The sequence below is a fragment of the Netta rufina genome (assembly GCF_964035555.1).
Source record: "Netta rufina genome assembly, chromosome: 24".
In the NCBI taxonomy this organism is placed as follows: domain Eukaryota; kingdom Metazoa; phylum Chordata; class Aves; order Anseriformes; family Anatidae; genus Netta; species Netta rufina.
Window position 1 is genome coordinate 156,460 of NC_140148.1, and position 16,555 is coordinate 173,014.

Genomic DNA, 16,555 nt, shown 5'->3' on the forward strand with positions numbered 1-16,555 from the left:
GGGGGAGCGGCCGGAGGGGGGAGCGGCCGGAGGGGGGAGCGGCCGGAGGGGGGAGCGGCCGGAGGGGGGAGCGGCCGGAGGGGGGAGCGGCCGGAGGGGGGAGCGGCCGGAGGGGGGAGCGGCCGGAGGGGGGAGCGGCCGGAGGGGGGAGCGGCCGGAGGGGGGAGCGGCCGGAGGGGGGGAGCGGCCGGAGGGGGGAGCGGCCGGGACTTCGGGCTACGGGACTCCGCGCGTCCCGCAGCGCGGCCGGGGCGGGGCGGGGGGGGGCTCCGCCTCGCCCTCCGCCTCGCCGCCCCCGGGGTTTGCGACCGAGCCTCTCGGTGAGTGAGCCGGGGTGGGGACGCGGAGGCCTCGCCGCGCGCTGCCCCCGGGGCCGGGCTGGGGGGCCGGGGGGGGAGAGGTTCGGGGCTCGCTCGCTGCGAGGCGGCGGCGCTTTCGTTTTCGGTTCCCGGCGGCGGAGCTGAGGTTGTGCGGCCGCGGGGAGCGCCCCGGTGCCTCTGCCCGGCCTCCGCTGGGACCCCTCCGGTGCTGCCGGGGGCCGCGGTGTCCCGGTGCCCAGCTGCGGCTGGGAGTTGCTCTCGCTCGGGAAGGGGCAATCCGCGGCTCTCGGCGTTCTTAGGACGCTGCCGTCCGCGAAAGGAAGAAAACAGCAACAGCAAAGTGAAAACAAAACAGCAGCACTAAAAAAAAAGCCCCCAGAGAAAAGCTGGGCCGTGAGTATCACAGGAAGAGGTGTGTGTCGCGCCCTCCTCCGTGCGTGCTGTCACACCGCGTTACCTGGCTGGGGCTGCCTGCTGCGCCTCCATCCCTGAAGCTGCGGCTTTCCCCATCTCCTTGGGCAGCAGCAGCCTCACGGGGCCTCTCCTTCCTGCACTGATGACTTACAGACTGTTCATAGAACAAAAATTTGAATGTTAATAAAATCTTCCTACTTCCTGTCTTTTCCTTGAAGTGAAGTGCATAGTGTGCTGTCAACACAGTCTGCAGGACCAATGGGCTTTCTTTTCTTCAAGTTCACAATTACTTTTACAAAAAACAACACTCTTCATCTTTGTTTTCAGCAGAATGCATTATTTTGCTGCATCCAGGCTTTGACGCTTCATTTTCTTTGCAAGTTACATTGAAGTCTTATGGCAGCAAGAGCTCATATCCTGAAGCTATTAAGGAGCTATTCTTAAGTTGTTATTTTTTTTCTTTTTGGTCTGCTGGCTGTCAGGAGGTCCCAGGGCATTAGGGGAGTGCATCATAAGTCACGTCAAGGTAGGAGAGGTTGACGTCAGCCAAATAAAGACTGAGGCTTAGATAAGGCACATATAATTTGCTATGCTTTACTAACTAAAACATAAACTGCACCTCCTGGATTCCCTGGAGGTTTGAGCCACACCCATTTCTATGCCTTCAGCTTCTGGCAGGAGGAATTAATTAGCCATGCTCCTAAAGCAGCATATATCAGTGCTGTAATTAGTGCTCTTTCCAGGTGCACGGGTACCATTTCCGTTTTGAGCACAACTCCACAATGCCCATCTACGCTTCTGCCTGATTTTCAGGCTGTTTTTTGGCACAGAATACAGATGATGTCCTCAGTCGTGACAAAAAATGAAAGGTTTCATGGATTGGAGGTGACCTTAAATCATCCAGCAGGATAGTTTTTCAAGATGAACTTCCTGTCATTTCTGAGGTCAATACCTATTTGCTACTACTGTCACTAAAATTGGCTGAGAAGGTTCTGCTTTGAATTCCTGGAACTGAATTGTCAGGGATTGGAGGCAGGTTTTTTTCAGCAGTGATCTGTTTCTTGACAGATTGCCAGGGCTTAAGTCTGGTTGCCTGCAAGATACTGTGGCAAAGAGGGTAATTGAGTGTCATTTCTAGTCATGCCTGGACATCTGGCAGTTCAGATCCAGTAGATGCACACACTGCATGTTTATGTTGTCGTGCATAACACATTTGTAGTGTCACAATGCACTGAAAAGCTTTCTGTGTAGGTAACTAATGCATGAGCTTCAATGCTGTTTGTTGACCCTGCTGCCATGCAACCTAATCATTTTGATACTGAGAATCATCTTGCAGTTTCACTGTAACAGTCACAAGTACCAAGGCTATTATGGCCTCATAACACAGGCTTGTGAGACAGAACTACAACAACCTGCCTAACCTGGACCTCGTCTGTGCTTTTCCATGGGAGCTGATCTTAGCAAGGTGCCTCTTTTTCTTGGAGCAAAAAAGCTGACAATGAAAGATGCTGTATTTGGAGGTCAAATAATCATGTTGGATTTGAATGCAGAAAACAGCCAGGCCGTTGAGTTTGCATATCACCAGCATGAGTGTGTCTAGTGTGTCTCACCATGGTCAGACAGTGAAGGTGAAGCGTGTCAGGGCTTGGACTGTACCAACCTTGGACCTCCTAGCTTGGATCATATGCTGCTATTTTTGTCTATTACTGCTATCTGCAGGAGCGCTTCACTGACGCAGCAAAACCTCTGTTTTTCTCAATCAATATGCTAGTCTCCAGATTTCAGAAGAGGTGATGCACCCCCACGTTAACCACATATAGTGGAGATGTGTGTGGAGTGTCAAATCACATTAAAAACATGGTATAAGGCTGCATGTAGGGACAGCTTGTGTTCCAGCTGGGTTGTCAAGCAGGGAATCACACCAGTAGGCATGCGTGCTCTTGCTGCTACGAGGTACCACTGCCTCTCTCGAGTAGCAGATCTGTAGGATGGTCAACAGGGTCTGGTTCATGGGGTCCCATGCAGGAGAGAGGCTGCTGTGTCACACTGGCAGCCTCAGAGCTCCAGGCGCTGTGGCTAGGAAGCAGGGGTCAGCCTTACGCTCTGCTGAAGAGAATCTGCAACCTGCCATGGATGTAAGGAGCAGTCTCGTCGCAGCAGTAGTGAGTGCAGGTGCCTTGCTGAGAAAAATTGGTGTGTCTGCAGGGGGTTAGGACCTTACAGCTATGTCATTCATCAGCTGTTACCTCTTCATATCCTTCATGGACACAACTATGTTGGCAACATCCAAGATGAGATAATGGCATTAAGCTTTCCTCTTGTAGGCTTCCATGATGGATGAGACTTCGGACGAACCTCCCACTTCTGCTGTCCTCTTAGACAACTGCCACTTCTCCCAGGTCATCTTTAACAATGTGGAGAAGTTTTATGTTCCTGGAGGAGATGTAATCTGTTATTATACTCTCACACACAACATAGTTCCTCGTGGGAAGGACTGGGTGGGCATTTTCCGGGTAAGTGAATACTGTGTAACCAGATATGCCAAGTATGAGAAGGCAGCAGCTGTCACAAACAAATAATTTGACATTTAATTCATACTTCATCTCTAAGAAAGGCCTTAGGGCTTTGGTAGAACAGGGTAAGAGATTTTTTTTCAATAATAACTTTGTGTAATACAGCATTTTTCTTGTGCCTTGAGACAAAATGCCAGGCACGTTCTTACTTGACCAGCTTCAAGACTAATTAAACAGACTGTGATTCACAGAATCAGTAAAGAATAATTGCATCATGTTGGCACCATCCCTTCCAACACATTTCCTACTTCAGTGCTCCCCTCGCCCCCCTAATATAGACCTCAGAATAAGGCAGATGCTAGCGAGTAGCTTTGATTTATGCATAGACCACAACTCTGTGAAGTCAGAATATCAATGCAAAAGTCTTCCCATTAACTAATCTATGTGGAAATATAGTCCAGTTGCCATAGGATAAGCGTGAACTATGTGGTCCCTTTTAAGAATTTTGTTATTGCAGGTGGGATGGAAAACAACCCGGGAATATTACACATTCATGTGGGCTCCTCTGCCCAGTGATGTCCATGGTGATACCGCTGTGCAGCAACAAATCCAGTTCAAAGGTGGGTTGGGAGGTTGGGTCACTCAGGGAATATATGTGTATGTGTACACACAAGCACATACACAAAATCCCACACTACTGCCACTAATAAGTATTACATTCAGAATTACAGAAAATCTGTAGTAACATGCTGTAGTAAACTTCAAGTCCCATAACTACAGCCAAAAAAAGCAAATCTACTGGATTCTGCCATCCTAACTGAGTGATATTGTCTGTGTTCTTATCACTGGCACAAAGACTTACTAGTGGTGGAGGAACAATATTGAAGTAAGATGTCTGTTTTCTTAGGTGCTGACTTTCTGTGCTATGTAGTTAAGAGACCTGAGTAATTACAAACATATGACAGGGTTGTTGTGTTTGTCTGAAGCTTACTACCTACCGAAGGATGATGAATACTACCAGTTCTGCTACATCGACCAGGATGGTATGGTCCGTGGAGCCAGTGTTCCTTTCCAGTTCAGAGCAGAGACTGAGGATGATATCCTGGTGGTAACCACACAGGTATGTGTCCTCTCTTCCCCTGCTTTTTCCTGCCTTTGCTTTTATTGGCATCTGCTCATTGCTAAGTTGGAGGGATCCAGTAAATCGGATACTGATCTGGAACTCAGCAGATCTGGATTCTATTCCTGGCTTTGCTACTCATCTGTCACCCAAATTTGGGCAGCCTTTCTCTAATTAACATTTATCAAACTAGTTTACTTAGATTGTAAGCTCTTCTCAATGGGGAGTGACTAAATACGTAGTGGTTCAGGGCATTTTGAATATTTTTAGTGGAAATGTAATGTTCATAGAAACAGCCTTCCATTAGATGGGAGTAAGAACATACACATGGACAATAATTGACGTATTGTGAAGCACCCTTATTTTGCAGTGTCTTGTGTGCAGCCCTTTTATTAACTACTACACAGACACCCAGTGTGTGGTCCTAATCTTACAAACTACAAAAAAAAATTGCAGACTTCTGCCTCTGCTTTAAGATTGATCATCTTAAAAGATCAGAGGTAGTGTGTGCTTGGTATTCAAGGACTGTGTTGATGGTCAGCTTCGGACAGACTATGGATAGTGAAGTAGCAGTCTGGTCTGAACTAATAATAAGAACATGAGGAGGTACATTATGTTCCCTTTTGCAGAATACATCTTTTTTAGCTCATCATATTGTGCTCTTCAGAAGATAGCTTTTTGATGTTTCCATGACGACTAAACAAATTTGTTGTTTGCCAGGGAGAAGTGGAAGAGATTGAACTACAAAACAAAAATTTGCTTAAAGAAAATGAGGAGCTGCAAGCAACCTGCGCAAGTCTCCAGAAACAAAACACAGAACTGCAAGAAGAGCTCAAGAAGACACAGGTACAACAAAAGTTAAGTCAGAAGCTTTAAGTCTGAAACATGAAGAGAGACTGAGTCAGGTCTTGCTCCACTGTATGCTTCCAGGAGAAAATTAAGGAAGTTTCTCCCTGTATTATTTATTTAATCATTTACCAAATATTACAATACCTCTACTACAATAAGAATGATAATGCTGAACAAGAGGCATCACAAGAAAAATGGATTGTGAACATATGGGAAGGGGAGTTTTCAAAACTGTTCTGTAGGCTGTCCCAAAATTGAAAGGCCATCCCTGTTCCTAATGTTTCTTCATCATTATTGTTTCCTCCTTCAGTTTAGCTCAGGACTTAGTATAAATAAAACAGGGTCTGAAAGATGCAAAGGAGAGGTTTTTCTCCTTAAGGTGGGCAGCCTGCAAGTGTTGCATCAGAGGGATTTTGCAGTTCCACTTCAGAGCAGGACTATTGCTTGGGTCCCATTTTGCCTCCTATTGACCTGTCTTTGATTTTCAGAAGCTGCAGAATGGTTTAGAGTCTCTTAGGAGAAGCAAAGAAGAACTGGAGCTGGAGTTGAATTCCCTGAAAAAGGAAAATAAACATCTAAAAGAGCTAGATGAGTGCAGAGAGGCAGAACTGCACCAGTAAGTGTATTTACAGCATCTCTTAAAACAGTATTTCATTAAGCACCTTACCTTTGTGGATTAAATTTCCATTTATGAAAGTATGGTGTGTTTTGATTTGTTCTGAGTAGATTCAAAGAGCAAATTCAGAATGTGACCTCTGAAAAGGTAAACTTGGAAACCAGATTGAAAACAGCCCTGGATCACATGGACCAGCTGCAGGTAGAAAACATATAGCTGCCCTCCTTTGCTTTTGTGAACTGGGTCTGATGGTCTCAGTTTGACAGAGAGCTGTGCAATCTTGAGCAAATATGTGATATATAAGTTTCTTCTCTGGTTATATGGATTTTTTCGGAAAATGTCAGCCTCTGATACGGTTTATGTCCAGGAAACTGCAAGAAAGCTATATTATGGAAGGAAAGGTAGTGTGGGATGTGCTAAAAGAAATTACAAGGATTTTACTCCCTAAACACGTTCCCTTTGCATGCTTATTAAGTTGACCAAAATCATACCATTGTTCACCTCCTGCTAGGTAAGGATCCAGGCAGAAAACACTTCTGTTTTGAAAAATTTTCTAAAATTATGTTCAATATTGGGTGAAAAGACAAAATCTGGGAGGTATGTGAAGGTAGAAGGTAAACTGAAAATAGCTTGTTTGTTATATGTAGGATATGGGAAACTCAGAATAATAGGCTAACCATCTGGCTAAACAGCCACTATTTTTCTCTTTACTCTCTGAATTCCAAGACTAGAAGTGACATTTTAAAATGTAGAAAGCTCCTCAACGAACATATGAGTGAATACCAAGTTTTAGTGCATTTATCAACTCTGATATATCCCCATGTAACTATTCTCATTTTCTACAAAGTTTTTTTTAATGGAAAAAAAATAAGTAGCCATGGGTTCTGGTGATTTTCTTTGTGCAGCAAAAGGGGCCTGTGTGTCTCACTCATAGCTATTAAATTTTCACTTTCTGCCCATTCTTCTTTCTCCCTAGTCTCAGGTGTTGAATTATGAGAAAGACATGGATAACCTGGTTCGTATGGACCATGACAAGACTGAGCAGCTTGAAAGTTTAAAGGAAGAGAATCGTCGGTTATGCATGACTGTAACTCAACAGGTAAAACTTTCCCTGAATATCAAGGTGCTTGGGGAAGCCAGGGAATAGAAGCTGAGAGGTGTCCTTGGCAGTAACCAGGCACAAATATTGCTCAATCTTATGAAAAGTCTGGGAGATTCCTTGACAAACAGGGAAGTCTCCATGGTGGCATGGGAATCCACATAGGTGGTTCTGCAAATGAACCATCTGACAAATTCTTATGGTACAGACATACGTTGTGGTTTTTGAAGAAACATCTCTGTATAACTAAATTTTGTAATGCTGATTCTCTAGAGAGAAAATTCAGTCTCTGTCTTCATCTCTTTTGAGCCAGCTCAAGGGATGAAGTAGGTAATTGGGAACTCAGAACTGATATTTGGCTGAGTGGAAATTGTTGCAAATATGCAAAACTGTTTCAGGACTGGGACTTATGTGTAAACAAGACAAGTTATCCTAAATCTGCTTAGACTATATGCCATTAATTTTGCATCCAACAGGAAGCTACTAGTAACTGGTGAGAGGCAGCAACCTTGGTGGTCTACTGTCTGATTATGTTTTTGCCCCTTTCTCATCTTTACAATCATAGATTTAGCATTGAATAATCAATAAAATAAAAAGATGAAATATGGTCAGAATGCCCCCCAAAAAGCTGTAAACAATACAAAGTTTCTATTCTATAGTTTGATGCTCTGCCCCACATCCTTACCTGACACCTCTTTTCTTTGACATTGCCTTTGAAAATCTGGGATTTCTCTGCAGAAAGAGCAAAAGAAGGAGCTCGAACATCGCTTGGAGAACTTGAAAGGGACAGAGGCCAACTTGTCACTTCGTCTGCAGAGTGAGCAGGTGCCCAGCATTTTTGGGGGTGAAGTTGGGGAGATGGTTCCAAAAGAGCTGAGCACAGAGCTCTGCTGTATTGTATAGAATCTGCTGGTATTTGTGTAGGGAAGCTCACATTTACTTAAAGCAACGTTGTCCACCCTTTTTCAATTTGCAGAACAATCAGAATTTCCCTGAGATGTTAGAGATGCCTATATGTGTAACAAATTTAAATTTATGGTCAAAAGGCTTGCTTTTCTTAGGTAACTTCTGCAGATCTTTGACAAGTAATCCACAAACCTCAGCACTGAAAATCACTACATGAAGAACTGTGAACATTAGAAAAGGGAAACATGCAGTGACATTTTCTTTCTACTGAACTATCGCTGGTGATGTCTGAGGCTGTCCCATCATTTTCTTAAGCCTGTTGCCCTGAGTGACCTTCTAAAGGTGCTCCTCTCTCTGTGTGTCCTGCTCAGGACACTTTTGGAGGCTCTACTCTGTTTCTGACATTGAAAGTTAGATGCCTAAAATACATTATGTGATTACCTCCATTGTGATGCCAAATGTTCAGGATTTTTAGAGTGATACTTTGAGAATGACTGCTGAATCCCTAAGTACTCTAGCCTATCTGATTTACTGATTTAAATCAAGATTTAGGTACAACACTGATTCCTAAGGAGGTACTAACTATCCACAGTCAATGCAAGTGTCAACAGTACCAGAGAATTTGGCAGACTTGGAGAGTTCTCATGTGCCGGTGTAGATTTTTCACCAGCCATAGTTCCCTTTCTTTAACCTCCCAGTTTGTTTGACCTGTCATATGTCCCCTTTGGAGGTCACATGTCATCTCTCAGGTTGTACTGAAAATGCAGACATTAAGTGGCTGGTAATGCGGAGATATCCAAGGTCACAAACTATGAAATGGTAAGACTTGTGGTGCAAACAAAGGTTTATTTGTTGGTAATAAGTGCAGGTAGAGGCGGCCTGTATATGTGAACAATGACTGGAGCTGTCATAGTTCTTTGTTTGCTAGTTTTCCACAATTTACCAAATAATCCTCTTCCTTTATAGCAACAAAACAGGGACTTAATGAAAGAACTTGAAGAGCAGAGGCATTTGTTTCAGATGTTGCAAGCAAAAAAGAATGAATCTGATGAGGAAAAACAGGTGAGAACTTGGCACAGCTCCCTCACCTTTCTTCTGCATTGAGTATGACACAAATATCTCAGTCTAATATCCAGTTCCATTAAACCTTCTATCACGCTGATCTCTAACTGTGTCTGTACATGGACTATCACCTAAAACAAGGCTGCCATGCTGTCCGCGTGCACATAGTGTTCACATAGTCCGCATGACCATGTGCTCACTCTCAGTCTGTTGTTGCTGCTACTGCTGTACAGCCTAAGAGGAAGGAAAAGTTCCACCCTTTTCCCCCACCACAGATGAGACCAGTTCACCCATAATAGTGTGGGAATTTTCAAAAACTCCTGTTATTTCACTGAAATGAATGGACTTTCTCATTTAAATGAATGTAGCTTTTTCATCCAGTCTAGAAAATGACTCTATGGTGTTGTTCCTTACTCTGCCATTATCTGCATGACTTCAGGATAGTCTTCCGTCTTTTAAAGTGTATTACTGTATTGTAGTCATCCTGTCTACCTTCCTGAGCAGGTCACAGAATAGATCCTTGCACTTCCTTACCTCACTTTCCCATTCTGTCAAGCAGGACTAAGACTGAGCTATCTAAAAGAAGAGCAATTTTGATTCTGGTCTAAGAGGATCTATGTTAGTGCAAAGTATAACTTCTCTGAAATGGTCTTCCGAGCTTCTGGAAATTGATTCTGTCCTCCTGTCCCTTTGCAGAAACTGAGGGAAGAGAATGATACCCTTCTGAGGCATGTCTCTCAGACTAGAGATGTTTCTTCTTTCTCTGCTGCTTCACAAGCTCAGGCCCCAGTTCCAACTCCTGAAGCAGGATGCCTTGTGTTTGGTAATCCATATTATGGTAAGAGTACTTGGCAGTCTGTCTGAAATCACAAATCCATGGTAGTAAAAGCCTCAACAAATTGTCCTCCCTCTTGAATTGGATGCTGTGGAAAATAAATTCTTAGCAGTACCTCTGCATAGTTTTGCATGTGTGCAGGTGACTTGGCAAAATGCTGCCAGGTGTTAAGAGTTGATTTAAATCATCAGTTGTCTGTTCATCTTCTATGAAGAGAAACAACTGTTAGATAGTTTATTAATCTGTGAGACAGCTAGTTCTGTGGTTTATGTCCAGTTTTCATAGACCAAGTATAGAGGTCTAGACCAGGGCCACATACTCATGTTTCAAGAATTACTATTTATCAGCACATTACATTGTTAATCATTTGTAGTGGCTAAATGAACTTCTTTCTTTTCCAGCTGCAGAAGCAAACCTGGAGTCAAAAGTTGCCAGAACAGTAAGTAAAGTGGATGTGAATGGACATGAATTAGTGGCTTACAGACAGAAATTAACAATTTGAAATGAGGAGCTACATGTTCAGCTCTGTAGCCTATTGTCTACATACCATTTTAGTCCTGGTAATAAAGTGGACAACAAAGTGGAATCATGGATACTTAACCTGTAGGATTAAGTTGTGGTAATAACGGTTGGTGGTGTTAGGGAAGAGAAAGGAAACTCTGTTCACCTTAATCTTTAAGGAACAATTTTTGGCAGCATCCAGTGTCAGAATGAGAAGCATGCAGCTGCTAAATGCCTTATTTCATATTGCAGACATGGACATGTGTTATTTAGGATGGAAAGTTAGAATACCTCTTAGAAGTTTGACTTGTAAGTACTATTTACAGAAGCCTGAAAACATTTGAAAACTTGAGAGTATTGCAAGTAAGAAAGACTTGTCCAAAGCAGATAATGTCTGACTAATGAACTTTTTCTTCTCTTTGAATGTGAATACAAATCTTAAACTGTCTTTATTTGCACTTCCTTTGTACTTCAGGATTCTATAAGGAAATGCCCCATGTGTGATGACATATTTCCTGAAGATATTGAAGCAAGTGACTATGAGGCCCATGTGCAGAGCCATCTTCTGGAGTGCCCACTCTGCAATGAGACCTTTGAAAAGTCCAATCAGCAGGTGTTTGATGACCATATTTTTTGCCATGGCCTGGAATAATTCTGAATTCCTATCTGTTCTGTAGAATAGGTGGCAGAGGCCACAGGATAGAATAGAGAAAAAGTATTCTATAGACTTGATTCATACTAATAAGAGCAACCTGACAAAACTGCATATGCTACTAGTGCTGTGATTCTGAGCTTTCTGTTCCATGCAGTATGTGTATAATTGGGTCAAACATAAATTGGGTCAAATATCCATATCCTGAAATTGAATTGTCATCAACTTAAGTCCTCCATCTTGGATCAAATGTATGTGCTTTTTAAATGAGTCACAAATCCTATCATTAGTAATGTAGTTGAATGTGGTACCAGTTCTTCATAACAGGATTGTCTATGTAGCTGTTTATCTAGGTAGGGCCAAATAATAGATGTAATGCAACAGTTTTCTGTACTTGGCTGATAAATCTTTATTATAACGATTTTATTCTTCAGTATAGCACTGTGATTGCTAACCAAAGACAAGACACATTGCGTAGTCTTTTAGGATCACACCTTCAGTCCAGCTCAGCTTCTGGAACACTGATTTAATTGCTAATAAATATAAATTCTAAATGAAAATACATTTTACTTTCTTTTGTCATCAATCATAGAACAAGTGAAATATATTTATAAAGAGACTAAATACCTGTTTCTAGATTTAAAGGTCTAGGGCTCTTCTTACAGCAAAGTAGGCAATATAGCTTGTACAACAAGGTGCATGCACTGTTTTCCCTTTTCTCTATATGACCAGACTTAAAGTGGTGATACACTTAAACTGTGCTTGTGCAATCTGACACTGTCATGCATACATCTCATAATGAAGGAACCCTGAAATTTCTGAAACAGGAAAGGTCAGCATGGCATGGAGCTGATAGGAAAGCAGTAGCTGAGTTTTCTTAACAGTGGTGAGGATAAATGGCCTCTTTGTCTTGAAACTGGGCATCCTCATTTAAAGGAAGTGATGAATCTGGATTATTTCTCTTCAGTGTTTCTAAACCTAATTGATTTAAAAAGAAGAGCTTATTCTGTAACCAAAACATTGATTCAAAACTGCTAAGTGCCTTGGAATATTACAATGCTTTGTAAACAGATTATCCAGTTACTATTCTTATTTCTGCTTTAGGATTTTCAAGTTATGATTAACAGTTATTTAGTCTGTGCAAACATAAATGGGTGAAATTTTATTATCCAGCTGTATTAGACTGGATTTCCTGCTGAATATCTGAAGCAATAGAAAATCCTAAGTTTACGTAGAGTTTTAAGACTATTAAGAGTAAGAAAGACTTCAAAATGTTTTACTGTTTTGTTTATACATATTTTTTATCAACCTATGTTTAAATAGAGTATTTCTGTCTTTAAGATGTACTATACTGGAAAGCATTATTTTAAAAAGAAAATGTAACAGAAAATAGTTATTGTTAAAAATGAAAACTGTACTGAGAAAATCCTTGAAAAAGATGACTGTCTATTTTTCTGAAATAAATTGGGGAAATTGATGGGGTCTTTAATTACTTTGTGAAGCTTCTCTTGAACAAAGTACTCAATCACATCTCTGAATATTTTTTAGCATGTAACATAGCATCTCTGTGGTTAGTGGGACTGCTTCTGTTTAACAAGACATATTTAACTGGCTGATCCTCACTGGTTCTTCACAGCATGGGGATATATCAAGAAAGCCAAAGAAGTATGAGGTAGCATGAACAAATCCGGAAAGTAGAATGAGTTGTATGGGATCTGTTTGTTCATATCAGTTCCAAGTACTGCTGATCTAAAAGCCTAGAGCTGGCTGAATTTCTGCTATGTCATAGGGACATCCAGTGTATCAACATTTATTTTTTTCCCTAGACTAAAAGAAAAAGTTGAAAAAATGCTCACTCTAGACACTAAAATATTTTTTTTATATTGTGCGTATACTTGGTATTGTGCATGTTTTGACATTATTGGTTACTGTAGTATATATCAACATTCCTGACATGACTTTTTCCCAATTTTGACAAATATTCTATCATAATGAGGCCAATTGTTAACTGAGCACCTGTTTCCTCAGGAAATGCCCCATTGTTTTTCAAGAAAATCCCCTCTTCAACTTTTTTCTGTATGTCCTCATTTCAAATTACATTTGCCTTTTACTGCTTTACATCTTGACAGAAGCAAAACAAATGTGGAGAGTCACAAAAGCAGTCTTTATTAAAACCCCAATAGTTCACCCTAATACCAGTTACCAGACCTATTGCCTTTCTACGCTTCTGCTAGAACTGGCTTTAGTGGCTCAAATCCTAAAGCCAAACCCAATCATTTGGGGTTAGAGTTATGTCACAATGTTGTTTGTGTCCTTGAACTGTCAGTGCCCCTGCACTGCCAAGTCTCCATCCCTTTTATGCTGGTACCTATCATTTTCTGCTTGCCAGCACCCATCACCTCTACAAATCACAGAGCCTATTTTGGAGTGCAGGTTCTGGTACACTGGCAGCAAGCACGTCGCCAGCAGAGGGGGTCAGACTGCAATAAATCTCATAAGGATGCTGAATTTAAACGTTTTAAGGTATGTCATTTGTTTTCTGTAATAATAATGCAGATTCAGACTCCAAAGACGTATACTTCAGCCTGATGCAGGTCATACCTTCCCTATCCTGGGCAGCCAGGAACCAATTTGCCCATAAGCACAAATTACATTATATATTTTCTAAGTAAATCTTCATTTTGCTTGTATTTCACAGTTTTATTTATGCTAATGCTGTACTTAGCATTTGGAATCATAAGAGGCTTCAATCCTACCTCAATTTGATAGTTTAATACAGAAGTAGCTCAAATGGCTGATAATTAGGTATAGTTATACTCTGGATGAGGTCGAATTTACATTGATATTAATCGCGCATAAGGACATTGAAATAAATTTTCAAAAGGGACAGTAGGGGTTTGGCATAATTTATGCCCAAACTCACATAGAATCTGAATGGTCTTTTATTATAAATGTATCTAAAAGGAAGGAGCTAGTCTTTGTGGGCCAAATGCCTGAGGATATAAATTCTACTACCTCCTTGCACCTTTACAGGGCTTATCAGTTTGGTCCAGCTTAGGTTTGGTTTCTGTGAGCAGCCACTGTCCCAGCACAGCATGGTGTGTTCTGTTCCCCCAACTAGGCAAACCCACTCAGACATTCATCTTACTTTGCTTGGTTCTCCCTCACTTTTTGTCAGCTCTTTTGGCCATGTTTTACAAGTTGGTTCTTCCTTTGGACCTTCTCTCTCCCACTCATATAGAGTACATTTTGAATATCTCTCTCCATGTAAAATCATTTTTAACTTGATAGGTATTTTTGTGTGTAAAATATAAACCAGATGATAACATCTTCGAGCTGCAAAGGCATGCTGTGGATCCCAACTATGGCACAGAGGGTATCACATACTAACTGATGTCAGTTCTTTCCATAGGAAAGGCCATTGTTTGCCTGGGAAGTTATTTTCACTGCAGAAAAAAAGAGACTGGCCACAAGGGAGACAGTTACAGATTCCAGAGTCTCAAACTCTTTCAGCCTTGACAGAGTATCTGAAAGGCTGCTAAGATAACTTGCTGCTGTCTCTGTTCCTTTCACAAAGTGATATTCACAATCTTACAGCCACCTTCTCTCTTTAGCAGCCTCTTACCTCCGCCCTTTCTCCTCCCGTTTTCTCCTCATTTGTCCGTGTCTTCCCCCCCTCTTCCTGCAGAACAAGTTGCCCCTTCAGCATTGTCCTTCTCCCCTGAAATCACAGTGCTGAGATCCCGGGTGCAGGAGAACACAGGAAGCATGGAGCCCAGTCCATTCTGGCAGTGCTGCAAGAACACAGTCTGGCAGCACTGCTGCTGCTGCTTCTCTTCACTTCACCTTACTGAGGCTCTAATGTAAAGCAGAGAAAACAGAAAGGAAATAAAAAGATTCCCAACAAAATGAATGTAAATAGACAAGACACAGGTGAACAATAGAGAAAAAGGAAAGCAGTGTCCAAGCCAGAAATTGAGTGGTTTCACTTGTTAATCAATGTGTCTGATTTTAAGACTCTGCAGAAGAGATGGGTAATTCTTTACAGCAGCATAATGCACCTCCTAGGATTTAAAGTGTTTTGATCATCAAAGTCCTTATTTCAGGGATTGGGCCTGTACTGCTTAGTATGTGGCACTGCTTCTGTATTTGTCAAGTCAATGATGGAAAAGGGAAGAGAATAGAGGATGTAATTGTGGTTTTAAAAAAATGGTTTTAAAATGACACCGGTAGACTGCCATGCTGGGTTAGATGGGGCAACTCAGAAAAATCTAGCAAAGGAAATGCTCCCATGTGCCTGTGAGGATCAAAAATGAAGATATTATACTTACGCAGAGCTCTTTTTTTGCTTATAATCTTTTGTAAGGAGAAATTTATTTATCTTTGTTTTGCTGTAGAGATCCAAACTGAGACATTCTTGCTTGTACAATGAGTCCCTTTTTCTCCAGTGCACTAGCACAAATAGAGAGTGCAAAGTGGGTATATAATGGCATGAAATCAGAACACTACTCTTTATGACTCTCTTTGTACCGAATTAAATCACTACGTGAAATGCACTGAAGAATCAAACCTTTATAGTTTTGTTGGTGAAAGGGCTGGGTCCCAGAATTACATCAGTTGTTTTCTCTAAACAGCTATTAGCCACCTCCATTATACTAACAGAACTGGTTTCCATCCTCTGGCTCATTTATTCCAAACCAGCATTATTGAAGTGAATGGGATCTAGGCCCTGGGTATTAGAAGAGCTGTTCGTCTACTCATAAATAACAAGTTGTCAAGGTTTTTAATGGAAACCCTTAGAGTGCTGTAAATCTGTGCAGTTCCGCCTGGATCCCCTCCCTCATTTCCATCACAATATCACTCCAGTGGGACTGCAGCTTGCAGCATGTGCCAGGCAGCCTAGATTGGTAGGACACAGGGGAAGGAGGGGAAAAAAAAAAAGCTGGAGATGGGCTGGGGGATTCAGAACAGTTGGTACTGCGGAAGCATCTGCTGGGTGGCTGGTTTTGAGTCACCTGGCCTATTCAGTGTGGTGAGGGGGAAGGGCTATTCACCCAGGGGGACTTGAGAAGGGGAATAACAGAACCAGAGAATAAAGATGGTTGTGTTGCAGTTTAAATTTTGCTCTGTTAGTGTGTGAAGTAGTAAATCTCAGCAAATACAGGGTTTTGGTATTTTTTCATCACAATTTAAGCAGTAGAGCTACTGCAGTGATATTGCGTAGACTATCTCTTGCTGTTAGTAAGAGAGAACTCTTTTCAAGATTAAATTTTTAACCTTCCTAGCCAGACCAAACTGCCTTCAGGGAAAATTTAACACTGCATCCTGATCCAAATAGCAATGTTTCTGTGATTCCCTGAACCTGGCCAGAAACTGGGTTAATACGATGTCCCTTGACCCAAATTTCATCCACCCTGAAATATAGCTTAGCTGTGTGCAGAGATCATAGCACCCTGCTGCATATAACACTCAAGTTTTCTAGGAAGGAGCTTGAGCTCACTCATCCATTCTCTGTTGACTGTATGACATTATGGGATATAATATGATTGGCTTGGATCAAGAATACTTGGTGCCCATCCCACTTGCAAAGTAGATGGCACTGCATGGTCCCCTGTTTAAGAGATCACGTGGACTCTCTCTCCTCTCAAGCTCCAGAACTTACTAAAAT

General features: G+C 41.9%; 1 protein-coding gene across 2 annotated transcripts; it reads left to right on the forward strand.

Moving 5' to 3' along the window:
- Positions 1-192: 192 nt before the first annotated feature.
- CALCOCO2 (calcium binding and coiled-coil domain 2) lies at positions 193-12,461 on the forward strand. Of its 2 annotated transcripts, none has more exons than XM_084300896.1 (13): positions 193-320; positions 3,059-3,247; positions 3,765-3,867; positions 4,234-4,367; positions 5,088-5,213; positions 5,705-5,832; positions 5,943-6,033; positions 6,809-6,931; positions 7,670-7,756; positions 8,804-8,899; positions 9,596-9,737; positions 10,136-10,173; positions 10,711-12,461. In XM_084300896.1, exons 2-13 carry the CDS (start codon positions 3,065-3,067, stop codon positions 10,885-10,887), a joined length of 1,428 nt encoding a protein of 475 aa, XP_084157022.1. In that variant the 5' UTR covers positions 193-320; positions 3,059-3,064; the 3' UTR covers positions 10,888-12,461. The 2 variants fall into 2 exon arrangements, with proteins under 2 accessions (XP_084157022.1, XP_084157023.1); XM_084300897.1 differs by lacking the exon at positions 193-320 and adding an exon at positions 1,203-1,260.
- The last annotated feature ends 4,094 nt before the right edge of the window (positions 12,462-16,555 follow it).